General features: G+C 38.8%; 1 protein-coding gene across 6 annotated transcripts; it reads left to right on the top strand.

Moving 5' to 3' along the window:
* Positions 1 to 142: 142 nt before the first annotated feature.
* Positions 143 to 27,489, top strand: STAM2 (signal transducing adaptor molecule 2). 6 transcript variants are annotated; one of them, XM_052791824.1, is made up of 14 exons: positions 143 to 282; positions 9,316 to 9,400; positions 11,954 to 12,029; positions 12,252 to 12,347; positions 15,157 to 15,303; positions 16,986 to 17,055; positions 17,814 to 18,000; positions 18,861 to 18,955; positions 19,694 to 19,776; positions 19,958 to 20,045; positions 20,864 to 20,918; positions 21,597 to 21,750; positions 23,291 to 23,460; positions 23,691 to 27,489. In XM_052791824.1, exons 1-14 carry the CDS (start codon positions 243 to 245, stop codon positions 23,920 to 23,922), a joined length of 1,578 nt encoding a protein of 525 aa, XP_052647784.1. In that variant the 5' UTR covers positions 143 to 242; the 3' UTR covers positions 23,923 to 27,489. The 6 variants fall into 6 exon arrangements, with proteins under 6 accessions (XP_052647784.1, XP_052647788.1, XP_052647786.1 ...); XM_052791826.1 differs by lacking the exon at positions 143 to 282 and adding an exon at positions 1,968 to 2,428; XM_052791827.1 differs by lacking the exon at positions 143 to 282 and adding an exon at positions 1,968 to 2,432.

Below are 27,489 nucleotides of genomic sequence, written 5' to 3'. Positions count from 1 at the left end.
TCCCGCCGGTGGTACCGGCGCCCTCCCGCACCTCTCGCCCCAACCCAGCACTCCCTCCCCTCCAGCCTGACCGGTGCGTCGTGGCGGTGCTGCTGCGGCGTTTCCTCCGCCGCGCGTTCAGGCGCGGAAGAGCGGCCTCGGGGGCCTGAGGCGGCGGTCGGGCGGCGGCGGCGGCGGCGGCGGCGGATCGGGCGGCCGCTGGCCGGGCTGTCTCGTCTGAGGAGCGGGCGGGCGCTGCCGAGATGCCGCTTTTCGCTCCTAACCCCTTCGAGCAGGACGTGGGTGAGCAGAGCGGGACGGCGGGCCGCGGGGAGGCCGGGCGGCGGCGGCGGCTGGGCCCGGGTGGCCGGTAGGGCCGGTGCCAACGGGGCGGCGGCCTCCTCTTCCTCCTTCTTCACCTCCCCATGGCTCCTGAGGGAGAAGGAGTAACGACGGCCGGTGTTGGAAGCCGCCGTTCCAGGCCTGCTCGACGAGCAGCCGGTCCGTGAGGCGCCGGGAGCTGCCGGCAGCCCCGCCGCCGAGGTTCAGGGGGACACCGGCGTGCCGTCTCTGACAGGACGGGGGGGTTCCCCGCTTCTCCCTGCCCTCTCGGGGCTCTGAGGGTGTTGTGGCCCACGGAGAGGCACGGGGCCGGTCGGGGCCGGAGGCGGGCCGGCCCCATTTGCGCTCGGCGGTTTAAGGAAGTGTGTCGTGCGGGCCGTTGTGCTGTGATTTCTGAAGTTTTACAGTTTTTACAGCCTGTCTGTGGGATGTCTTGTTGCCTCCCGCCTTTCGTATTGCGTTGGTCGGTTTGCTGGGTTTCTGTGAAGTGCGGGACGTTAAGCTTGCTCTTTTGGTGTAGAACTCGAGAGTGAAAACCAACTCTATTAATGTCAGTAGAGACCCATTTTTATGCCTCTTTCAGTACCCGAGACTAAGGTATTGTCTAGGGGCTGATTTGGCGGCATCAAGTTAAGCCTAAACTGACATTTCTTCCCATTACAAAACCGTGAGGCAACTTTGGCCGGAGTTGGTGCCATCGACAGGATGAAGAAGATGAGTCAGTTGTTTTGTTTTGTGTTTCTGCTCTGTCTTGTGCTTTCTTGAGCATCTGACTTGGTCTGCGCGTTGCTTTTTTAGGTTTCTCTTTTCTGCCTTTTAAATTTTTTTTTTTTTTTTTAAACAATGCCTATCCTGAACCAAAGCACTGGAAAAAGCAATTAAATTAAACTAGATGCCAGAGTCAGATTTACATTTCTTGTTACACTGGAATTTTTGGTAAGAGAAGAATTCAACATTATTGGGATTTTTATCAAGGCCAGGATGTATACAGGTGGAAGAGGTTGTTGTGAGTGCTCCTATTACCACAGCATCTCTTTTTTGTGAAGTTGCACTGTGTTCTTAATGTGTCTGCAAAGTTTATGTAATAAAATCATTCCCTTTCTTCTTTGTCTTCTCACAAACCATGGTGAGATTCTTAACGTTGACCTACAATGGAAATGAAAGTAGAAACTTGCCAGACCAGCTACGCATAGTCCAGTTACTTCAGATACCTTGTGAAGTTTTACATGTGTTTTGCCACTAACCTTTCACGTGGCTCTAACTGATGTATTTGCACAAGTGAAGACTTTCTGAACTGGGAACTCTTACAGCTGTGCAGAATTCTTTGGCAAACCTAAATGCGTCAGGAACTTCAGGACTATAGTACTTCAAAAGTGACAGTCTGTTCACTTGCAGTTTCTTAAATTTTGCCTTGCATATACTAAATATAACTGTCTGCACTTACTACAATTAAACAAGTGCAACGGAATAGAAGCTTTGTGATTATTGAGGCTAAATCTTACAGTTCCTTGCCAGGAAAAATCTCTTTGCCTTTAGGAGCTTTTTTAAAAATTATTATTCTGTTGGAAACTAGACTATCCAGAATATCAAATGTGGATAGACTGTACTTTAACTTGCAGTGTTTACATGCTTTTAATATGCATCTGTCAGGATTTAATGTTTTTACATTTTGTTGTCTTTTTCATTTAAAAAAAAAAAAAAAGGCATATACCATGAGCCCAGCTGATGGCCTGATGCTGTGGAAAGGAGAGATCCTCTTCCGTGGTCCCATCCACCCAGGTTGTTGTGGCTTTGTGGGGTTGTTGGTTTTTTTTTTGATTCACCATTGAGCTGATTCAACTCTTTTTGGCAGAAAAAACTAATTTTCCAGAGTAAAGTATTTGGCTTGTGAGTTAGATCATCTATGAAGGTGATGTGTTTGGAAGTTTGATGACTTGAATCAGCTCAGCAAAGGCTGTGAAATGGTAGTGAAAAAGAGGAGCAGGACACCCCTGCAAAGGAAGAACAGGACCCTGCTTTTGTTAGCAGCCAGCAATGAGGTTGATCCAGCTCTCTCTTCAGACCATACATCTAGTACCGTTCTTTTCTTGGGGCACCTTTAGAAAATGTAGGTAAATGTGCTTTTGCTTTGCCACAGCTGGTTTTGCTTCCTTGGTTCTAAACCCATATGTTTGCTTTTCAGCAGAGCTGTGCAGTGTCTTAATTCCTTGGCATCTGCTTTGGTTTCTTTGTATGTAGTTGCAGTGTCACAAGATTAACCTATGGAATAGTGTTTTAGAGAAGTGTGGTTTCTTTTATCTGTTTTTCTTACTGAGAGGATACCCCAAAACTTCAGTTCTTTGGAGTGTTAGAAGCTTTTTAATTTCCTGTCTAAATCTATTCATAGTTAGTTCATGTGCACTTGATGTTTTCCCAGCGTTGTCCTTCCTCTTAAATAACCTTCATCTCTGAAGTAGTTGCTCCTTCAATAGAGAACAAGCCTATTCCCTTTCATCTTTTGTTTAGTTAGCCTTCTTTCGTAACATTGTTAACATGATCAAGGGAGTAGGAAGTATTTTTCTGTGTAGTTTGACTGGCATCCAGAATTGTACACCGTATCATGGATCGCTGATAACTTGTATGATAGCATTTCACGTTTCCTTGTGCTTTACTGAAATGTTTACCTGGCACGTTTCATTCTAGGATTGTATTTGCCTTTTTGTGGCTGTTTTACCTTGATGCCCTGTCTTTTCTTATGCTAGAACTTGGCGTACTCGTTGTCCGCTTGTTTCTAGGGGAATCTTTTATTGACTCTGACTGCGTGAATTGCATATTGCCCTGCTAACTCTTACCTTTTTCTCCCTAATCCACACCTCAAGGGTTTACATTTCCCCTTACGTTATCTTTCAGCCTTTCCTTTTATTGATGATACCTTCCAACTTTCTGCTCTGCTAGCTTACCATGGTTGATGGTTGGACTCGATGATCTTAAAGGTCTTTTCCAACCTAAATGATTCTATGATTCTAATTGAGGGGGGTTTTTTGGGTGTTGCTTGGGGGGTTTTTTGGGTGTTGCTTGGGGGGTTTTTTGGGTGTTGCTTGGGGGGTTTTTTGGGTGTTGCTTGGGGGGTTTTTTGGGTGTTGCTTGGGGGGTTTTTTGGGTGTTGCTTGGGGGTTTTTTGGGTGTTGCTTGGGGGTTTTTTTTGGGTGTTGCTTGGGGGTTTCTTTTTTTCTTGAAAAGTAGGGACAGTATTTTCCAGTCTTCAGTCCGTGGCTTTACCTTGACCTAACTGATTAAAATTCCTGAATTCTGAGCCTGCAATTTTATGGCATTTCTTCCTCATTTTTGAGATTATTACTGGTCTGTTCCCTCAGCCCTATCTTGTTTTGTTTTTTTTTTTTTAATATATCATAGCCTCACTTTTTTTTGTTGTTTTTAATTATATTACGAGGGATGTTTTGTTACATAATATGTGACTGTTGGTAACTTTCATTTTGGTGCTTTCCAGGCTCTGGAGTACAAGTCTCTGTTAATCCCTCCCTAGTCTTTTGAATGCTTTTCTTGTAGTTTGCAGATTGTCTGACAAATGGAATTGTTTGCTTTTCAGGTTATTGGCCAATTGACTCAATGAAACAAAATGTCTCACTCCCTTTTTAAGCAAAATTTGTATCTTAAAAAGCCTTCTCAGTGAAGTGGATTTACGTTGCAAAAAGTTATTTTAATATTCCACTTTGATCCAATTTTTCTTAGAATATAATATTCAGTGACAGGAATAGGGACTTGGGATCCTTGCAAGTAGGGTTGCCTTTTCAGCAAGGACCAAGTGGACCATGCAGTGTTACTGGAAATGCAAGTCATATGACTACAGTGTCATAGTGTCTATAATCACTAATTAAATCAAAGCTAGAATTTTCTAATTTGGCCGTACAAAGGCAAGGCAAACAAACGAAGGTGCGTGGGATTAAATTTCTGGTTTTCATCCGTGTGGTTCTGCTGTATATTCTGAAAAACAGCAGTCTGGAGTAGTCCTCAATTTTTTTTGTTTTTCACTTTTCATATATGAACACTGTTTTTATATACTTAGAATGGCTCTGTGTAAAAGTTGAAGTATTTATGTGCAGACAAGATTTTATTTCACATAGCTTTGGGGGGCAAATCAGTCACTAGAAAATTTTTATTGTAGTGATCGCAGTCTTTAGCAAATGCCATATCAAATTGAAAAGTTCTTTGTGCTAAATCAGTGCTGGAGTGCTTGTTTTATCTTTGTTTCCAGCATAAAAATTGACACAGGTGGAAAAAAAAAGTTATGTTCTAGTATTTTTATTTTTTTTACCTGAGATGTTATTTGGCATTGTTGGCAAGCCTGGGTGAAGGAAATTCAGGACTGAAATAACAAAATATTTTGCAGGTTTGAAGGTCGTATGTGCTAGGCAGCATAGAGGTAGAGCTGTCATCAGACCAGGGTTGCTGATTTTGCTGTGTCAGTGTGAAATGCTAATGCTATATGTTAAATGGGATATAGATTTCCAGCAGAAGCAGTCGGTGAGAGATTTGTGTTGTGTAACAGTGTGATACACTTTTGGTAGGAAAAGTGTCATGTTGGTTACCTCTGCAGAACTTTTGGGGTGCCCGTATCTCACTTGGGGAATTCTGGGGGCTGTGAAGTTCCCACAGTTCCCTTTCTTTTCTTCCTTTTCGTGTTCATACGGGTATTTTAAGATTCCCGCGGTTGCTCTTGCTGTTTTCCTTGCTTCTTGCCAGTGTGAATATAGATTGTAACGTATCTGCAGAATTCTCAGTGTTGTATTAGAAATGGGGTGTGTTGCTTTTGTATTTGCGAACCTGAGGGAATCCAGTGCTGGTTGTGCATTGCTGAAAAGGCAGCAGGTCTCGAGAGAGGGGCTGTATGAAAGCTGCAAGGTACGGAGGCTGCGAGCTCTGCCTGGTGTTTCCAGGCCTGTAAGAGTGAATGCGCAGTAGTACACTTAATTATGAGTGCAGGTCTCTCACATTATGCCAGGGTCTTTAGAGACTGAGGACACGATGTTTGAAAAGATGTAAAGAGGGATGCTTTTGAGGATTGCCACGTGTTGCCCAGTTGCAGTCCTCATGGTATTACTTTTTTTCCTGTCTTTTGGTGTTATTGATGTGTATTACCCATCCCTTTCTTGTGAAAAAGGGGAAAAGAACTAGTGCAGTTAGGCTGGAAAGGTGATGTTCAGCTTTCCTTTCAGATGCATTTTGGATGTTGTGTGGTAGAGGGAGGGTCCTGAAAAACTTGACTTTAGCAGGCAGTGGTAAAGCATTGCCTTCTTTTCTGGAAGAGTTGGTGACAGTGTTTGAAGCCAGTAGCTTGAGAAGCATTTCTTCTTTTGGCAGTAATATCAGTAAACAGTTCCCATCCCTTTCCCAGCTGCTCATTTTAGTGCTATCTCCTCTCTTGTGTTGGCATAGTTTTCTGTGCAGCTGCATGGCAAATCAGATCAGGGAACTGATCCAGTTAAAAATGATTAATTGTGTTTTTAATTCTTTGTGGGTTTTTAAAAATATACCAAGCAGCAATAAAAAGAAGCATATTTTGCTTTTATCGTTATTTCTATAAAAGTAAGCTCATGTCCAGTGTTCATTAATTGGGGGTCTACAGAGTATAAGTCATAGCATTTTTTTTAAAGTTTATATTCTCTTAGCACTGAAAAAGTCTTGGAAAATGCATCCTCCCACATCTGTTTCTTCTGATCAAAGTCCATGTCTCAGCATCTGTGAAGTAGTTATCCTTCAAGATTATTCTTCAGCTGGAGCTCATGTTAAGCAAAAAAACAGATGCTGTTAAATTTGTCATGCTGGCAGGGAAGAAAACCTCAAAAGTTGTAAGAGTGTGTCGTAGGGCAGCCGCCTTATTCTCACTGGGACCATGTCTGCTCCTAGAACAGGCTGCATGGATACAAGAGGAGGGAGTTTGCATTTGACGTGCCTCCGTGTACGAATGTGCTGGCTGGGGGAGAGGCGGGGAGAAGCATGGGAGCTGAGAGTGAGTAGTGCTAGGCGTTATGGTAGCTATGCTGTCCTTCAAGGTGTAGAAGGTGTGGAGTTGAAACTTCTTGGCGAAGCCTGGTAAACACGAAGCCTTCCTGTAGACAGTGGAAGAGTTGATCAGGATAGCATGGGACATCTTCTGTCATGGCAGGCAAAGCTGACTGTGACTTCCTCTAAAGGTCCAGGAAAACTTCAATATATGTCCTCTGGCAAGTGCTTTTGAGTCTTTTGTAGAGGACAAAAGTGACAATTGTGTCTACGTAACAAACACCATAAGGGAAGGAGAGCTGTTGATGGGTCCCGGCAGGCTGAAGGAGCTGCACCACTGCTCTTGTTTTACCCTGTTGCTTATCTGGCAGTCTTTGTGGGGTATTTTTTTTTTGGCTCTGCATGACAGCATGTACAAAGCGAGGTGCTTGGTTTTGCAGTGTTTATGCTGCAGGGTCAGTTTACAAGCTTGCATTTGACTGGCTTGTAAACGAAGTAATTTTAAATTTCCTACATATTTTTATGTCCGAGTATCTATTTCAGTTTGTTTCTTTGCTGTGATATTTTAGAAGAGAGTGCTTTTTACTAGTGAATCAGATAGGTGTCATCTCAAAGCATCTTATATGTATTTTGTGGATGCAATTATGTTTTTTTCAAATAACTTCTCCAAAAGTAAATTACCTGATTTGGTTTGTTTCCCATTTTAAAAGGAGAGTAGTGGAGGGAAAGAGAAGGGAGCGTAGGAGGAGGAAAGCTTGGAGGTCTGGGTTTGGGGTTTTGGAGCATCTGAAATGATAAACAAAGCTTACACATATGACAATACCTGTCTTGAGGCTTGCTTCGCTAGTTGTGCCCATGTGTATCGAGACACTGGAGTGTCTCAGCTGAGCTTGCATCCTCCTGAGTCAGTGGGCATTGCGGAGAGCTGGAGTTGGTCATTGCTGTTTGTGGTGGTTTTTGGTTCTGAAGACTCGGGTGTGAAACACAACCTCCATTTTTCTTGGCTTCCATGCCTTTTTGTTGACCTACCACCATTTCTTACTTGCTAGCTGCTCCCTCTCTGCATGTGGAAGAGAGGGGCTTGCGGAAGGAGGCATCTCTAAAATATTCCAGGAATTTCAGAGGGGAGACAGGTTTCGGGTCAGGGTGACACCAGGCAGTGCTATTAAACAATGTGCCCAGTCTGTTTTATAGGCATTGGTGCTATTTGTCATGGGAGGGCTGGCTTTATATGCACAACTGAAGGCTGCTGTCATCTAATGAGATGGACTAATTTGACTGACAAGTTTTGATGGGAGGATTCACACCACTGGGGATGGAGACGTGCAAGGCGATGCTTTTAAAAAGCAGTTTTAGCTGGCAGAACTTCATAGGAAACACGAGGCCGGAGTTGTGTGCACCAAACATTGCATTGTGCTGTTCTTTCGTGATTGTTCAGTACTTACGGTTCACATATCCAGGAAATGTGCATATAGAGATTGTTTTGGTTTGAATTTTTTTAATAAATTGAATGTTAAAAGTGCTCAAAATTGCAGGCACTCATTTATTTTCAAGAACATGCAATGAATTTTGTTGTTAGTATCCTAAAAATACTGATGCACTTAAAAGAAAATTTAACAGTTATGTCCTTTCCAGGTAAGTTTTGAAGAAGGTTTATGCTGTAGGAACATGCTTTCAACACAGTATTTGCTTCCCTTAAATAGTTAGTCTAAGCTTGTGAAGATAATCTATGGCCGAAATTGCAAATTTCCACTCCTCCTTCTTGGTCTGCTTTTACATCTGTAACAAAAGGGTTTTTAGGGGCACTGTTGGCTGCTATGCTTGCGTTTTCTTTGTAGAAGCCATTCTGCTGAGCCAGCCTGGGTATTGTTGCAACTTTTAACTGCAAAACTAAGTAGTGAAGCTGGTTATCAGAGAAGATGCTTAATTGCACACATGAAATTGGGTTTATCCTGCGGTAGTATTGCTGTCAGCAAACCTTGTAATTTTGGAACAGCTGCTATCACAGAACACCATCACATTAATTGTGAGTGACCGTTATGGTCTGCTTTAATCTACTAAATATTCTTTAAAATATGCATCTCGGATTTAGTGGCTTTTCCTACCAAAGTAAAATTCTGTAAAAATGCTGATTATGATATTGCCGTGATTCTGAAGTGCATTCTGATGGGATTAATATATAACATAAAAATCTAAAAGCACTTGTCTTTGAATTTACTTAAAATATTAAATTAGCAGGTTAAAATTAAGCTGTAAGGCAGCAGAGGCAATGTATAAAATACTTAATTTGCTGTTATAAGCACTGTAATATTTACATGTGATTAAAATAACAAGCGCAATTAAACAACATTAAGACTTATCAGTTAATATATAGAATGAAATGTTGCAAATATTAATTAAGTATACATTCTTTTGATAGAGCAGTCTGTTTTTTGTTGCCCCCTTCTGTGTTTTTTATTAATCCTTCTATGCCATTTATTTTTCTCAGCACTTGCTGTGGCATTTAGATTTCCTGAAAAATCTAGTAGAAGAGAATATTTTAATAAGTGTGTTGAATGAGGAGATAGCTTTCCTTTAGAGTCCTACAGGGGTTTTGTTTTTTTTTTTCTTGGAACATCCATATGAAATATTTAATGGCATGCAAATGTTAGAAGACCTTGAGCAAACTCTAAACTAGGGCTATAACTTAAACCTGGAGTAACTAAACAAACTGTACAGAAGCAGTTTCTTTTTCGTCATTTACAACATTACACTTCAAGAGTTGTTTCTGGTTTTGGAACTCTTAAATACTTATCGCATCTGTTAGTCCAGTGCTGAAAACTGTACATAGCACTCTACAAGATAGCAAGAATTCATGCTAATCTGTAGAAGACACTGCCTCTCAGTATTTTGTATATGGAGTCATCTTTTTTGGTATGGCTGAGAAAGTGTTTGTTGACTAGAATCTGAACTTAATAGGGTATTACGCTTAATCAATCTTGTTTTTCTTTATAGAAAAAGCCACAAATGAATATAACACCAGTGAGGACTGGGGTCTTATTATGGATATATGTGACAAAGTTGGAAGTACTCCTAATGGGTAAGCTGTATCTCAGCTTTACAACGTATAATTTCATGTTCATGTGAAGAAGAATACTGTTTCAGAGAGAACGTGTCTCAAAATGCTCATCGTAGTCAGCTATGCAAAAAGTGCTACCAATCTGACACTTCTGCAAGCTCTACAAATATATGTAGTTGGCTTTAAAATTCTTTGAAAGAAATGTTCCAGCAGGATTTCTAGTAGAACAATTTGTATATGCTGAGTGCATTCCAATTTTTATGGAGTTTTGTATAGTAGACCAAGTTATTCATATTTAATGATCTTGCATAAATTTTGAGAGGAGACTGTGCCAGTAGGAAAAAGTGAACTAGTTTCTTTGCAGAAAATTATCTAGTTAAGACAGTTAGCTATTTATGATGAGAAATTTGTCTGTGTTTATTCATTAGGAAGAATGGGACTGATGGAAGAGAAAAGGGGGAAAAAAATGGGGATCAAAACACTGATCTGTTTGAATCAGTTTAGCTTAAGTGGTAATATTGAAACATAAATGGTAGTTCAGTGATCCTATAATGGGCAAAAGTATTTGCTGAATTTTAAGGTAACCTTCCTGTGTGATAACATGTTCTAAATTTTGAAGTAAACCTGAATTACTGCATAGGCTGAATTCTTAATTCAATCTTAATATATATTCTTGTATATACTATAAAATCCTAAATTCTTAATTTTAAATGCCACTACTGCTAACGCATTTTACTTCAATTTTGTGTAGTTTTCTTCCCTCCTGCCCTTCACTAAAAGCCATCTTCTGAAAAGAACATTGTTGCCTATGCTTAAATAAATACATAGCTTAACAACAAGTATGTTGACTTTGGATTGTTTGTATATTAACATACTCAATGTTAGGACTAAAAGCATACTTCTCTGGCTACGTGTAGATCACCAAGTAGCTCAGCACGATAGGGCTAGAGTAGTAAACCAGAGCAGTTGGTATTGAAGCTACTGCATCCATCCAGTTTGCAGCTCAGGGTGTTTGGGGTTTTTTTTCCCCCCTTCAGAACAGGTTTAAACTCTTCTAAACTTAATATCCACACCAGCATTGGTACAAATTTGTCTGCAGATCCTGTCACTGGCTCTGACTCTTATGGCTCCTTGAGAGGTAGGAGCACATTTGGTGTGCACAGAGGAGCTTCTGGCTTAGTTTCTTCCAAAAGGAAATAAATTTGTGTGCGCAAAACTCCACTGTGAACTAAACGTGCAACATGTGGGAACAATCAGAAAATTTGTTTCAAAACCAGACTATTGCTCTAAACCAAAATGTGAATATAGATGCAGTTTACTGTACACACAGTACATTGAAACAGACATCTTTTGAAACAAAACATTGAAACAAACATCTCTCTTAATGTTAACAGTGAAACAGTGAAACAGTTTTGGTTTCATTTCTGCTCAGGCTTTTTTTTAAGCTTTGCCAAAGGTTGCAATTCCATGACGACTTTAAATTGACGGGAGAGAGAATTTGTGTTGAAGAGGGTTGTCAAATATTTCCTTTAGTCCCTTGTGCGATGGATTCCTGGTGAATCTGATCTTGGCAGAGATCTGGCTGAAAACTATCATGTGCAGCCAGATCAGTTCCTTGATCCAGGCACTGTATGACTGCTAAAGCCTCAGTCATGAAGGGAAGGGGACTGTGTTGCTGTAGGAAGGGACGGTAGGTGTTTGGTCCGCTACTTTCATCAGTGGCTTTCACTTGTGCCTGTGTAAAGTGACCAGGGAACCGTAGCCTTAGTGGTGAAGAACAGAGGTTGTTTGAGCTGAGCTCGCTAGGCAACATGGAGAAACACAGCCTTGCGGAGACATTTCTAGCTTAAGTATACTGCAAGTGATACTAGTAGTAAAGATACCGCATCAGCTCTTTTCGTAGAGATTTCATGTTTTTAGGAGGTTCAAAATAATAGTGTTAATGAAGCCTTACATATGCCTCAGCCCATGTAGCTGGTGCATGCCGTTAATGCTCGTTTTAAGTATGAAACTCCTCAGTAGAGTAACATTTAGAGTGCTAATTGTTATTCTATACTTATCTCAGATTTTGCTGAAACAAATTATAAAGTCTTTATGTGTCCTTAGTGTCTTGAAAATGGGATCCAAGAGCTGACAACCTGTGAGCACGATTTTTAAATTAAATCCATAGAGACCCTTAACAGTAGCCAGTAAAATAACCATTTATTTAATCATCACTGCCTCTCATTCTTTTTTTTCTTTTTATATAGATGTTTCTTTCATTGTCTATTTCAAATTAATTTCCTCAACTTACTGGCAATTGCTCCCTTTATGACCTGTCAGCAGTTTTATGGAAATCAATATAAAATGCCAGTGTAAAAATGGAGTTTGTTCCAATCCAGTACACATATAAGAACAAACAAGTTGTTAAATATTTTTTTTCCAGACTGGCTCTGGAAAAAGTTTAGGTTCAGTTACATTTCTTTCAATAGACCCAGTTTTGTTTGCTTACCCAACTTGAGTATCTGGTATCATTCATTCCACAGATTATGTCAGTCACATTTATCGCTGATAGTTTCTTTGTTCCTTTTTCAGAGCCAAGGATTGCCTTAAAGCCATCATGAAGAGAGTAAATCATAAAGTTCCTCATGTGGCTTTGCAAGCACTTACAGTGAGTAGACTATCACTATTTTCAAAAAAGTTTGTATTCTTTTATGTAATGCAGCTGTTAAATGTGTACTGATCAATTAATACCTTTATATATCTTCAGTAGAAGTCAGTCAGAGTGTGCATGCTGAACAGAGGATTAAATTTAACCCTTTTTATGTATGCTTTTATTTTGGATTATTTTCATTGTTGTCATACATTTTCACAATTGTATTTCTCTTGTCAGCTTTTAGGAGCCTGTGTATCAAACTGTGGAAAAATATTTCACTTAGAAGTATGTTCTCGTGATTTTGCTAGTGAAGCTCGAGGTATAATAAATAAGGTAATTTTTTATAACCTTAAGTACTGGGGGAGGGTTGTTTTGATAAATTCTTTGCTTTGTCTCAGCATAGCAAAGAATTGGCAAAACTAATGTTCTAGTTAATATGCATTTTCCAGTTTTGGTGCAATTGCAGGTACTGCTGGCTGTTTGTCTTATCACTGAAATTCGTGTACTTTAATTTTTATTATGAAAAGATAATGTATTAAAGAAGTGACAGGCTGATAATACCTACTCCAAATTTTTACAAAATTACATGAGCAATTTTAATTAAAATCTGTGACTCTTCCTAAGCTCAATTAATTTGATAATGGTGAAGGCAGCTTTTCTTGAAGAGTTTTTATTTGGCTTGAATGAAATTAATAGGCTGAAGTGCAAAAGGAAAACTGTGAGAAAGTTAAATTACATTTTTACAAGGAAAAGGATAAACTTTCTTAGTTTCTAGAGATACTCAGAATGTTGAATGAGGAGGTAACCAAGAAAGGAAGACCTAACTGGTTAGGGTCAAGCAGCTGATGGGATCTAAATCTGGATGTAATGAATTGAATAACAGAAACAGCTTTCTCCTAATTACTGCTCCAGTTGAAGACAAAAATGGCTAATGGGTTAAAAAGAAGTTAGTCTTCAAATATATGGGAGGCCTGGAATCATCAGAGGCTGAGCAAAGCAATTAAGGAAACTAATAAAATTGCTGGGAAGCAAAATGAGTTCACAGCTCTTCTGTTTCTTGCTTTGTATGGAAAAATAGGTCTTAAAGTCCTCCCCTTTGTTCTCATTAGCCATGGTCCATTCTGAAACAGAACATTGACCTTCATGGTCTGACAGCACTTGTGGATGTAAAAGCAAACCTTTAATCCCACTGAAGAGTGGTCCACTGGAGCATAATTTATTTTGTTGTTGGGAAATACTTTGTTTTACCTGTGTCCCTGGCCCACTTGGAGGAATAATCTTCAGAGGGCAGATAAAATTGTACTTTCTCCCTTTTCTCCAAAAGAAAATTAGTTCAGACAAGTGTAACAAATGTCTTTGTGCTGATACTGAGCCTATCAAGCTACATCTCTTCTTTCAATTAAATGCATGCTTGAGCCCAAACTTGTCAACGTTCTTACTGTTCAGCATATGTTTACATGTGAGGCACAGGCTTACAATGTGATCTGAACTACACGCAAATGAGAAATCTTGGCCATGTGCTGCATTTGTGCAGTCCCAGGCACTTATCCAGACAAGCCAAGTGAAACAGATGTAGGTGAGCCCAGCAGCCCCAGAGCCCTTATGCACCAGCAAGTATCCTGAGGTTAGTTTGGATGCTTTGGGTTCAAACTACAGTCTTCTCATCAACTGTCAACAAAACTACAAAGTGTATGGGGTCTGAAGTGCTTTGGTCCATGTTTTACCCTTGTAGTGTTGGCGTGACCTTCAGATATATTAGCTGCTCTGTTGAAGAGTTGCTCTTTTTGCTCCAATGATTTTTTTTTTTAAGGCATGATTACAGGATTAACTGCAGCTGATGTTTAATGTTACTGAGGTATACTCTGAAGGGTGTTCTTTAGCCATACAGTAGAGCAATACATGACTCTGACCTGCTTTCCTGAAGGTGGATTATCACTTCGGGTGAGGTTTTAGCACATAAAATTTGCAGTGTTGAATGAAGTCAGTGGTCCTATGTGGAGTTAGAGTAGCTGTAAATCCTGTGGATGAGGGTGGAGGAAGGGGAGCTCTAGAGGCTCTTTTGTGCGAGAGGCTGGAGAAGAATGTGGGAGCCAGAGGAATTGCAGGCAGAGCACGAACTTGATCTTGGTTTGCACCCACTCCAAGGAATTATCTTCCTCTGCCAGACTGTCCCCCTGCACCTCCATTCCTAATTCAGGAGCTGATAGTATAAACTGTCCTATGAGCTGGGTGGCACTGTACATCATGCATAATGCGTCATTCCTTTTTGTGAGAGAATCTGAATCAAGGAGACATACATACATACGTATATACAGAGATGGTACAAAGATCAGGTTTTTGTGAGATCCTGTCACCTGAGAAGTCAACAGGGAGAAATGTGTTTTGGCATCTGAGGAGAAGACAGCAGAGGTCATAAAAGGTAGGGAAGGTGTATTGTCTTGTAGGGAAAGAGACAGTATCTTATATTAGACCAACTTACATGGTTGGGAGGGGAATAGCAATACAAATTAGAAGTAATGAAGAGAAAATTGAGGTAAAATGGAGGGTAACTAACATAGAGGTGCAGAAAAGTTGGGGTAAGTGTGGTAGCCTGAATTTCTCCAAAACTATTGATGTAGAAACATGGCTAACACTTGAAAAGCCAAAAAGTTTGTCAGTCCTTTTCCTTAACCATTCCTTAACCAATTAAAATTGACTCCACTAAAATAACAGCAGTATAGGTAGGTGAGCTGCCTGCAAGATCTAAGCTTTGGCTATGCAAGAGAATTTGTCTCAGAGGATTGCTGTAAGGGTTGAAGGAACCCTGATTTAAAAAAAACAGTTGTTTGGTAGAATTGGGGAAATCTGAACTACCTGCAGGCTGGTGCTGCACTGGGGTAATGGTGTTAGAAGCTGCTATGCCAGCTTTCAAATAAAAGGATAATGCTCCAAAAGCTAAGCATGTTATCTGTAGTATCAGAATCAGTGTATAAAAGACCATATATTTTTTTAGGCTCTGTTTTCCAAATTTTCTTAAGACAATTATTAATTATTAAGGTATTTATAGTAGAATGTTTTTGGTTACAAAGTTTTACTGAGGGAACAACTCCTTCTGTTAATTTTGAGGTACAAGCATCCCTTTCTGTGCAATTTTGTCTTCTAGGCTCATCCAAAAGTATGTGAAAAGCTAAAAACTCTAATGGTGGAGTGGTCGGAAGAATTTCAGAAAGACCCGCAGTGTAGCTTAATATCTGCAACTATTAAATCTTTAAAAGAAGAAGGTGTAACTTTTCCTGCAGCTGGATCGCAGGTAAAAGCTGATTTGGGATAGATGGTACTGTTAGTTCACTGTTCCTGGTGGTGAACAAAATGAAAAGCTCTCCAGATGAGATCTTTTGTACTTTTGATCAGAGGAGAGTAGGATTCTTGTTCTAGTTTGGTTCCCTCTTTATGCTGAGGTTCACTTCTATTCGTTCTGCTTTTTTATGTCCTTGCCTTCCTAGCAAAAATAAGAACAGACTAAAGGCTATTTCATGATGCCCTTACGAGTTGTTTCATTTTAGATCCTTCTTTTCTTCCAATCATTTTTAGAGCCTCACTGAGCTGTCACCACCTTAAATCAAAGCAATTCTACGCCCACACTTTGTACTTGCTGTTTCATGGTTCTAATTGCTGACTTGGAGCACATACCTTCATTTTTCTTCACAGAGCCTCACAAAACAAAGGGCAATATCTGGAATGGAGACATTTTTGAAGATGAGCTCTGCTGTGCTTTCCTTTTCCAAGTCCCCATTTCTTGTTCATGCAGTTACCTGTCCGTGTCAGGAATTGTCCTGGCTCTTCAGTAGGTGGGGAGCTCCAATCCCAATCCCTCACCCTTTGTATTTTACTTCTGGTGGTGTATTATGCCTAATATTCTAGCTGGCAGATACGATGACAGGTGGTTTTTTTTCTGTGCTTTATTATTGATGCTTCTAAATATTTTCATGTAAATTATGAGTCAGGTGAAGATCAGCCCTGAAAATTAGAACTGCAGCTTCTATTACGTATTCCTTACATGAAGTTTACTTTTCTCTGTATTAAACACAGAGGGTTTTTTTTACTTTTACAATCTTTCCTTCCTCCACAAAGATGTTTTCACTTCTAAATCTAGATACGTGTTAAAACATATGGCAGAAACATGGAAGATCTAGAGTACTGGCAACCAATTATGCTTCCTTTCCTACAAATACATATAAAATGACATCTTGATGTTTTTACCTCATACACTTCACTTCAAACAAGCAAAGCTGAGGTTTATTAGTATTTGGTACACTTGTACAGAATTGTTTTCTAGGACCGTTAGTAAGTCCTAGACATGGCTAGTGTCTGAAACTAGGTTCTTCATTCCTGCTACATGCTGGACGACTTCCTTGTCAGAATGAGGTGTCTAAGAATGATTTCACTATGCTCTTGTGGAGACTTGTATTTAAGTCAGCAGCTCCCAACTTGATGTACATTGGCTCTTCCTTCCCATTGTCCCACCAGCAGAGATAGAGGGTGGCTTTTTGCTCTGATACAGAGATCTCCCTTTTCAGCAGGTCAAGCTGCTGCTTAATACCTTGGGTCTTCACAGAAGTAGGACTCCAAAGAGCTTTTTCTTCCCTTTTGAAGGGAGGAGTGGAGGACAAAGGTGGAAAGAGCAGTCATTTAAATGTGTAGTCCCACTTTAATAAATGAGACTAAAATAATTATTTAAATGAGGTCAGTTATTTAAATTAGATCTGATTATTTATTTTACTTTGTTTCTTGCTGAAAACAAAATAAAACAGGGCTGAGATTCTGAAGAGTGGTAGTTTTTTCTTCCAGGAGGTCATCTTGATTCAGTAATGAAATGCTACAGTAAGGTAGTTAACCAGGAACAACTTATTACTAGTTTTTTTAAGTATATAATTATAGAGCTTTCTTTTTCCTTTGTAACCTGAACTTACTCTATTGTTAATACATTTGCAGGCTACCACAAATGCTGCTAAGAATGGTTCATCATTAAGTAAGAACAAAGAAGATGAAGATATAGCTAAAGGTAAATTGCTAGTCACAGCCTTGGGTTAGACTTGTGCTTTAGAAGTTTTGTTAAAATGCACGGAAATAGGAAGTTGTACTCTCTTCTGCTGCATAGAATTGAAAACAAGGGCACAGCAGGCTGGCACCTAATACACTGTATCATTCAGAATGGTATGAAGGTGTTTTCCTCATGGGTGAGGATTTGGGGTAAGATGTATTCTTCCCCATCACATAGCCATTGGCATTGTTTTATGACTGCTTTCTCTCCACAGAGCTTGGTCATTTCCCTTCTGTACCCACACATTTTGTTCTAGCCTTCATCTTGATGCTTTAAAATATCAGAACATTTAAATGTTTTATTCTTTCTCCTCTTTCTTGGATATAGTTACTGTTGTTCAGATGTGATAGTGAAGAATTTATCAGTATTTCTGATCATGCTAATGATGCTACTGACATTACTAGTGTGTGCGCTCCTTCAAGTAGTGGGCTGTACCACGAGAAGCAGAGGTTTTTTTTAAATGTTTCATAACTTGTGCACGATTTACGTCCTGTCTTTTAATCCTGTTGCAGGGCAGAGTAAAGCTGTTGAAATGTGAAATACAGCTAGTCATTTGGAGCAAAGATTTTTAAATTTAAAATATTATAGGATACAGATCGAGTTTATAATATAACAATAAATAATGTTCTATTTATTTTTACTAGGAAAGCAAATTGCCTTTGTTTACAGGGTTAAAATATACAAACTTCCTTTTTTTTTTTCCCCTCCCCTAACTGTAGCTATCGAATTGTCTTTGCAAGAGCAGAAACAGCAACAAATGGAAACTAAATCCTTGTACCCATCTGCAGAAATTCAGCAAAACAATCAGAACTTGAGGAAGGTGCGAGCTCTGTATGACTTTGAAGCTGTTGAGGACAACGAGCTCACCTTTAAAAGTGGAGAAATTATTTTTGTTTTGGATGACAGGTATAATATACTCTGATGGAGGTGTCTTCATTCCAGAACTGTTGTTTTCTTAGGATAGCAAATTTTTCCTGTCATGCTTTTTTCCCCCCACAGAAATGTATATCATCACGCTGACCTCCCTCAAATCCCCTTTATCTTCCACTATTCTTTCCATACCCCAGGTTTTTGACCTCAAGTCATTTTTGGTGCAGGGATAACCTCCCTGTGTTACATTGGGCATTTCATTCTGTGGTGTAGGTCCAATTTGTTTGTGGTTTTTAAGATGAATGTTAGTTGGTTGTAACATATGTCATAAGAATATACATATGCATTACAGTGCTAAATTCCAGCTACTTCCAGGAATTGTTAAATCTGTGGCTATCAAGCATCACATTTGCTAAGAATAAAACTGAAGAAAAAATACTTATTGTTGTTATCACCGTTGCCCCAATGATAGCTACGAAGCAGAACTTCTTCCTTGCTAATACTGTTCTAATTTAATAGACTGTGACAGATGAGTTGTAGTTCTAATGTTAGTCCCCACTTGGGTACTTCTTGTAAACTTAGACGAAGCTATAATGGGCTATCATCTAACCAATCTAAAAATTGAAGAGTTGCGTTAAACTTTGAGTGATTGGTACTGAATGATTTTACTTCCCCCGATCCCTCCTCTTCTCCTTCCCACCCCTCTGCCCCAGCTCCTGTCTTTGGCTTTGCTGCTAGGCTACTAATCTCTACAAACGTTCTCCTTTGCCTTTGTTATTGGATACACAGGGAAACAGTGTATTAGATATCATGGGTTTTCTGTCAAAAGCCCCAAATATGTCATTGACACAAAGCATTCATGTTCAGAGTTTTGTAATACAGCTTTATTTCCCCAGTGACACCAATTGGTGGAAAGGTGAAAATCATAGAGGAGTAGGACTGTTTCCATCTAATTTTGTGACTTCTGACTTAAGTGTGGAACCCGAGGCAGGTAAGTTAGCTACTAAAAGCTGACAGATCATTTTGAAAGGTGGGCTTATGGTGGAACTACTGATTAGCCCATCAGTAAAATAAGTTCCTGAAATCAGCCCAAGAAAAGAATTGAAAGAGAAATCCTGTTCTTGTTTCAAACAAGCAAGCAAGCATACCACTGCTGTAGCTTACTTTAACGATTTCAATCTTCTGATGCTCTTGTAAGTTGTTACCTTTTTCCTGTTACAGAAATTCAGTTCAATTTACCATAATTCTGTGTCAGTAACATACTACATATGAATGCAGTAACTTGCCATTTAAAATGTCAAAGTCTCTTTTCAGACATCAAACCTAGTATAGAATAACATTCATTCCCATGTCAGTGGTTTGTAAGAATCACATTGTTAGCTTTATTCATGCTTATGATACCAAAATAAATCTTAACACTTACGACTTGGCTGAAAGTAACTGTACATGTGTTGGAGGTGTTTTTAGATGCTAATGTGACTCAAGAGTCTTTCCCTTGCTGGGCCTAGGTTCATAATCAGGCTAACAGCCCAAAGGAAGCAGCTTGTCAGAACTTTTTTCTAGACACACCCATTTTCCCTTCTTCAGCAGCTAGGTGCATTACTGCTTGAAGTACTTATTCAAATTTCTCTCTCGTTTAAAGATCGGATGGCAAGCAAGGAGAAAAGGTGTATTTTAAGTTAACATAGTAACACAGGCTCAGAAAAGAAACTAATGTTTGTTCTTTCAGCAACGGTGGATAAAAATTCTGTTCCTGAGGATACTACAGAAGAAATTAAGAAAGCAGAACCTGAGCTGGTTTATATAGATGAGGTATGCAGTCACTTTCAATATAAAAAATTACTGAGATTGTATGTTGGTTGAAACATTATTTTGTTACCAAATGTTAGCAAATAGTTCTTCATATAAAAAGAACTTTTTTTTGTTTGAAAACTAAAACAGACTCTGCCATGCTTCAGAAATAACTGTTCTTAATCTTCTCTTGACCTTTCAGGATAAGATGGATAAAACACTGCAGGTACTTCAGAGTATAGATCCTACAGATTTAAAGCTTGATTCTCCAGATCTTCTAGACTCAGAAGGTACTTTGAGCACTAAGCTAGTTTTTGTATTTCTTCTCACAGTTACCTTTTGTGGATTGAGCTGCTAATTCTTCTGCATTTATTTTAGGCTTAGCGAAACCGTGGTCTGCGCTAATAGTGTGCTGTAGAATAGCTTATTTCACAGTGGGAGCATGGGGCTATATGTATAACTCTGAATTTTCGAATAGTTGCCAAGCCAGCTCCATGTGTGGCAGAGTAATTTGCATAACTTCCAGCTAGCATACAGTGCCTGATCTTTGCAAGATCCATCCACCTATCAAAACTCTGCTTGAAATAAGCAATTAATTTTGTGTCAAAATTTCTCCAAAATACTGCTGGCTAGGAGGGGAGAGAAAGTTCAGTTCACTTAAGAGCCAGTTAGTTCAAGGTGTGTAATAACAATGGAGTGTACATTAAAAACGGCATGTTCCTAGAATTGAAAAAGTGAAGGTAAAGGAAGGTCTGCAGTACAGCAGATCTAGATAGATTCATAGGCACTCTAGACTGGATATTCCAGTAGGAGATGAAAGTCATAGATCTTGCACAGTGCAAGCAGAAACGCAAAATTTTCCATGTGTTTCATCAGTAGTTTTTTGTTCAAGAGGGTCAAGGGAAAGAGGAGAGAGGATGACAACACACAATAACCACAGTATTTTTCCTGTCTATTTGGGCTGGAGGAATGGGACACACATGATAACTAGGTGCGCTCTCCAATTTCGTATGCTATGTTAGTGTACTTGGATAAAGTATTTTTTTGGCTGTATTTAAACTTTTAATTGTGCAAGACACTAACTACCTTGACACTTTTGTCTTCACAGATATTTGTCAACAGATGGGTCCAATGATAGATGAAAAACTAGAAGAGATAGATAGGTGAGCCTTAACGTAGCTTTTGCGTTATTTACTATGATTTACTTTAAATTGCGCAGTTGTATTAATTTTTTTTGGTACTTTCTCTTTTATCTGCAAGCTAGAAAATCTTGCAAGAAAGATATTTTAACAATTCTACCTTTACTTTTCTAACGCTTAGGTACCAAGGTCCCAGTGTGTGTATGAAGATTTGATTGCAGCACTCCAAAATTTACTGCATAAGTTACCGGGTGCATTTTATATTAGCACTTTTTGACTGTAGCCTTTTGCAATCTGTCTAGAGCTTGGTATTTTCAGTCTGCTGCTGACTGTCCTCCATGACAGGAAAATCTATTCAATGCTATCTTCACCTCTTCCCCCTCAGACTCCTAGGGATATTTGAGGGTGAAAAGAAAAGGTAACTAACACCTGTGGAGTTGCTTGCCTTATTGCAGCTAGGGAAGAACAGTTGTTCACCACTTGGACTCTCCTTCCAGTCCCACTGGTATAAGAAACAGAATGGTGTAAGAAACAGAATGGCAATTTTACAACATAGATGTGTAAGAAATGGACCATCTACCTTTTAAGGGTGGTTTTTTTCTTGCATATTCAAAACTGTTTAATGAACCACTCTTCTTTTTTTGCCATCTAACACTAGATATTGGAGAAACTTAGTGTTTGCATATATTTGTTTTCAAACAGAAAACATTCAGAATTATCTGAACTAAATGTGAAAGTTCTAGAAGCTCTGGAGCTCTATAACAAACTGATGAATGAAACACCAATGTATTCGGCCTACTCAAAACTCCACCATCCTGCACAATACCCGCCTACATCTTCTGGTGTTTCAGTGCAGGTCAGTATCCCTTTCTGGAAATAGAAACTTTCCTAATATAGACTTCTATTTAAAAAGATGACAGCAAAAAAGAAGTGTACGCTTTCTTGCTAGCCTACGAACAATCTGACATTGCTTGGTGGCTTTTTATAGCCTTTAGAATAAAATACCATTTACGCACTAAAACAGAGTACTTCAATTTGCAGTTACCTGCTTGTACAATAAGGTGTAGTTGTTAATTTTGCTCTACTTAACAGAAAGATACTGTATTGAAAATACTAAAGGATTCCTTCTATGATTAATTTTTTTACAGTTAGAATTGTGTGTTTCAGCAGGTTGGTGGATATTCTTGCTGTGAGTCATGTCCTCAGTCTTAAAGTAAAATGTTACCTTCTTATCTAATAGCGGGGATGGGAGTGAACTTTAATATTAGTGCATTAATCATGAGTACAATGTACTTCCTAAATATAGAAACACCAGTCTGGTTTTAGCTTTTTTTCCCCTAAGAAATGAACATGTTGTATTAGGGGGTGTAGTTGCTCAAAACTGTTTTACAGTATCTCTAATGTGCCATATTGACATTTTAAGAAAACAAAAATGGAAGAGAAAAAGATATATTAAAGATCCTTTTTGGAGAAAGCGTAGAATGAGTGTTTTTACTTTAAGTGAATTTTACTTTAATGTTAATTGTTCAGTGGGAAAAGAATAGTTGCCATAGCAACTGCTAGATCTGAAAATATGTCAGTTAAAAGTAATTCCGTGTCCTTAACTTCTGGTAACGATGGAAAATTCATTATATTTCGAGGTTAAAAAGTAATTTAAGCCAAAAGGCAACTGGAGTTTACCATTTCTTCCAAGATGCGTGCTTCCAGTGGTGAAAAATAGAAGATGTACAATTAAAATACAGCTAACCATGCTCAGCTTAGCGTAGTGACTTGGTACAAAACTGTCTATTCCTTCAGTGTCCATGTAGTGCCCAAAGTCTAAAACCAATGAGCAGCATAGACTTCTGTAGACTAAGCCTCTTATTCCACCTGTTCTATTTGCATTTTGAGTAAAGACTTGCATTATCTTAAACCATAAATGGAAGAAACTAAAGTTTTTGCTTTCCTGTTGTGTTACAGTCTTAGAATATTCTTATGTTTTAATTTCCAAAATGTGTTAAATAACAAATCTTGTATGGTGCCCGTCTTCCTACTCAACTCTGTGCATCAAAATATGTAAGGATTGAACATTTTAAAGATGAGGCAAATTAGAAAGAAATAAGGTTTCTGGGAGGGGCAGAGGTCTTGTACGTGACACAAAAGGTTCTTTCAGATATTAAGCACTGATCTTGTTAGCAGTGCATTTCTGAAAAAGGTACCTTCTGATGAAATAAAGGATGCCTATGTAAAATGTATTACGAGAAGTTACATGTTTTGGTTTTAGAACCTTGTTGAAAAAATTAATTGATGTTCATTCAGCCTTTGAACCCTAACATTTGTTCATTGTAGTGGTATTCTGTGCCACATTTGCTGCTACTTAATTGAAAATAAAAGGTATACCATGTTTTTATTTACAGTCATATCCTGTACAGCCACCTAGTGGAAACTACATGATCCAGGGTGTTCATCAAGTCACCATTTCCCCAGGTTATAGCCTAGGACCTGATCAGATGGGGCAGTTGAGGTCTCTGCCTCAAAGTATAAATTCTTCTGGAGCAACTCAGCCAGCTCAAGCTGCGTATTTAAGGTATCGCTTCAGCAAACTGTTAAATCACCTTCTCCCTGATGGTAATTTTTACTACTTTTGTCTAGAGGTTGTGTGTTCTTGGCATATTTACAACGACGCGTAATACTGTTTGATCATTTTGAAAATACACAGATCGCTTTTGGACCAAGCAATATTCTTATTTGCAAATCTGCTTGTCAGATGAATAGACATGAACCTGTCAGAATTAGATTTGTTTTGTTTTGTTACAGCCCAGGACCAGATTCTGTGTTAAACCAGACGTACATGAACCAGAACCCTGGCCTTCCGTCAGCTGCCAGCACAGCTGCTTACACCCAGCAGCAGATGGGAATGTCAGTGGATATGTCGGCTTACCAGAATAATACATCAAGTTTGCCTCAAGGACCAGGTTATCCCGTGGCAGTTCCTGCTCATTCCGTTCTACAGCAACAAACAAATTACCATCAACAGCCTCTCCTTTAAAAACAAACCAGCTCATATTTCTGAATTAATGAATAAAGGTTGCCAGACCTAATGATTTTTATGAATACCTGTCACGAATATCAAAATACATTTTCCTTTTAAATAACCCAACTTACTGCATTAGGGTGGTGCAGAGTAAAAATACGCATCAGATCTGATTGTTAAGCATTTGCATAAAGATAGCTTGAACTAGATTAGCTGATGGTTTAAAATAATTTCAGATTACTTTGAGCCCTTATTTCAGTGCTTTCAAGAAACGTTGTGAATCTTAAGTTAAAAGATTGTTCAAAAATCATTTTCTTTTAAATGTGTTTCTGAAAACTTGAGGGTGCTTAATCGTTGTTATGTGTTGCTCTCGTTATGCATTGCCTCCCCTGGTATCTCACTATAATCCTTCTATCCAAGTGGCTTTAGAGAATCCCTGCAGATGTAGAGACCACCTTCTCTCTGTGCTGCTGTAGTGAGCTTTACACTATGATGTGCACTGCCTAATTGGAACAACTGCACGAGTTCAGCAGATGAGAGCTGGAAGAGAAAATGATTTGATATTGTGACAGTGAGGACCATGTACCTACAGAAACACGAGAAATGAGATTTTTACAGTGCTGCCTATTAGATTTTTGGAAACTACAGAGAACTTCTGATGTGTTTCTCTTGAAGAAAACAGGTGGGGTTTTGCTAGAACTCGTTTGTGTCTTTTGGCAGAGGGGGTACTGCAAGCACAAGTCTCCTTTGCAAGAGCAGGCAAGGGATGCTCCCAGCTGACTGTGTGGGCACTCTGTGGATACAAGGTGCTGAGCCAGAAACTTGTACAGAATCTCTTTTCTTTTCCTTTTGGATGTATTTAGAAGTGAAGGAGTATTGTAGTTCCTTGTGGTAAAGGAGGAGGCTCAAGAATGTTTGAAGCTTCTTAAGACTGTGAGAATCTGCCTTGTTCCCTTTCCAACAGGGAGCCGAGTAGAACAGGAATTGTCTTTATGGGACCAGGGGGTTCTTGCCTCTCTTGGATTTCCTTTCTCTGCCACCATCTCCATCTCTAAATAAACGCCAATTACAGTCAGAGAAACTCTTAAACCATTTGGAAAAGGTGTATTTAACACACTATCTGTATAGGCAGAATACACGTGCTTTGTGAGTGGGATTGTGCTCCTCATTTAATACAAGGAGTAGCTGCATATTGAAAATGACAGACGTGTCTTTAGAAAAGGAATTGCCTTGGAACTGTGGAAGCGTAGCATTTGGTGGCTAAGAAAAGAAATCTAAGAATTTCTTCCCTGATGCACTTTTTTAATGGGTGGGGTTTGTACAAGAGGAGCAGATGAGCTGAATTATCTTTCAGGAATGTGGGATTTCTTTCTTTTATTGTTTAAACCTCTGAAAAAAAAAAAAATCACTATTTGCCTACTCACTTTAGCATAGTCATATTTATACCTATTCTAACAATTTTATGATGAGTAATAATCTTTAAATTGGGAAAATAATGGAAGCAAATCACTGATAAAATCATCTTGATTAAATGCATGAAACTCCCAGTTGTCTAAATAAGTATGTTTGGTGTATAAATTTTCGACCAAATGAGAACTATCAGATTGTAGACTGTTGTTGAGTAATAAAATCCACCCTTCACTCAGCGCCACCTCCATTTCTTTTACATTTTATTTAATTATTTAGTGTCATGACCTTGTTCATTTGCAGCCTCATGCTTATGCAATAAGGTATTCAGTACTTGCTCTTTAAATCATTTTTTTTTAATTTAATTTGTGCAATTGGAAGGAAGCTTTTGTCTTTCCTTTTGACATGACTTTAATTTGTCTTTATCCTTCCCCTTGAAGTAGTTTAGTATAAATAGCACGTGTTGCAATACTGAAGTATTTTGATAACTTGTTCCTGGGGTTCTTTAAGAACAATAATTAATTTCACTGCTGCTGTTCAAAATTCTTATTGTTTGGAGATTTTTTGGTAAGAGTTTACTTTGTTCCAAGTTGGTATGTAGTCAAACTAAACCTTGCTATCATTTATATAAGATTGTCCATGTTTGTTAGTAAATTGAGATCAAGGTAGGTATTTTTATTGGATTCAAAACTTTGGTCCAGCAGAAATACTGAGTATCTTAAATTGAGATGGCTAGACAGATGTGATTTGATTATGTTCAGTAATTATTAAGTATAAATAATGTATATACTCATTTGTCTGAGATTTTCTACACAGCTACATATATGCATACTGTTAAAGCCTGAAATTTTATAAAAGCAGGATTTGTCATTCTGTCATCTCTTATATTCCTAATTCTGTGATATGCAATTTGTAGATAGTGTAAAATAATTTAATTATTATTAAAATAGTGTATTTAGAGGGGTTTGGTGTTAATAGAATCTGTTTTTTCTCTTCATACTTCTATACATTATCATATTTATTTTTAAGGCCTGATTGTAACTGAACATGCTGCCAAAGGATTTATCTAACTTCAGATTTCTACATTAGGTTTCTACCTACTGTTTTATATCAGGAGTCAACAGTAGATAACTTCTGCTTTTTCATATAAACTCTTAATGGTTAACATAGAAATCTGTGCAACTTTATAATGAGAATTTTATTGTAATATATTTGTTTCATGGGTGTTGAAAATATTAATACCAGATAAATTTTCTTCCAGTATGGGTTGGCAACCTATTATGTCTAAGTTATAGTCAGCTGAAAGCAACAATTGAATTTGTCCGTACTATCACCCACCATGCAGAGACGTGTTTTAAGAAACTGTGGTCTTTCATCCAGCCTTGATGTGACAAACGCATTGTCGATTTAATTTGGTACAGAAATTACGATGTTAAAAAATCAGATTGTTTCCGTAACAAGTAAACCTTAAAAATAATGTTCTGTGTTCATTTTACTCCAGCTTCTGTTCGTAGATGTTCATGGACTTGTGGAACAGTGTAATTTCTTTTGAAGGCTGTCCCTTAGAAAGGAGAGCTGAGTGGGACATGGCTGCAGCTGCAATCTCTTACAGGAATTATTTTCTGATAGGAAGGAGGGGTTTTTTTCCCTTATTTTTATCTATGCATCTTTTCTAAGAAATAATAGGCACTACTCTTGCTTACATTGAACACTGTGATGTATCTGTTGAATGAACGAATAACTTTTTAGAATTTATGGCTCTTACCAGTTAAATTTTACATGAAGCTGACTCAAACTGTTTTGAATTGGTGAAAATGAATAATGAAGGAAAGGAAATACAACCTGGACAGGTTCTGAGCACGTCTGAGCTTTCACAGCTCTGCTCCCTTCACCGGCACTGTGACGTCTTCTGGTTGGCCAGCGAGTGAGGTGGCCACCAATGGATGGCACGCCTGAACTTTGAATTCAGACCAAGGTTCTACTTCTGTTTTGTCTGGGGTTTAAGGGGAATGTGTACTGGTTAATAGGTGTATCACAGTTCTTACAGAAAATGATCTTAAAGAGTTTGCAGTATTAAGAATAGGGGATCTGTTTTATTGGAATAGCCGTTTGGCCTCCTGTCTGCAATATGTGTGCATTGCCTTGTACGAATAAAACAAAAGTTTGTTTAACAAA

This window comes from Harpia harpyja, chromosome 7, assembly GCF_026419915.1.
Source record: "Harpia harpyja isolate bHarHar1 chromosome 7, bHarHar1 primary haplotype, whole genome shotgun sequence".
NCBI classification, from domain to species: domain Eukaryota; kingdom Metazoa; phylum Chordata; class Aves; order Accipitriformes; family Accipitridae; genus Harpia; species Harpia harpyja.
Note: the sequence above shows the minus strand (reverse complement) of the source record. Positions and strands in the feature narration are given on the sequence as shown.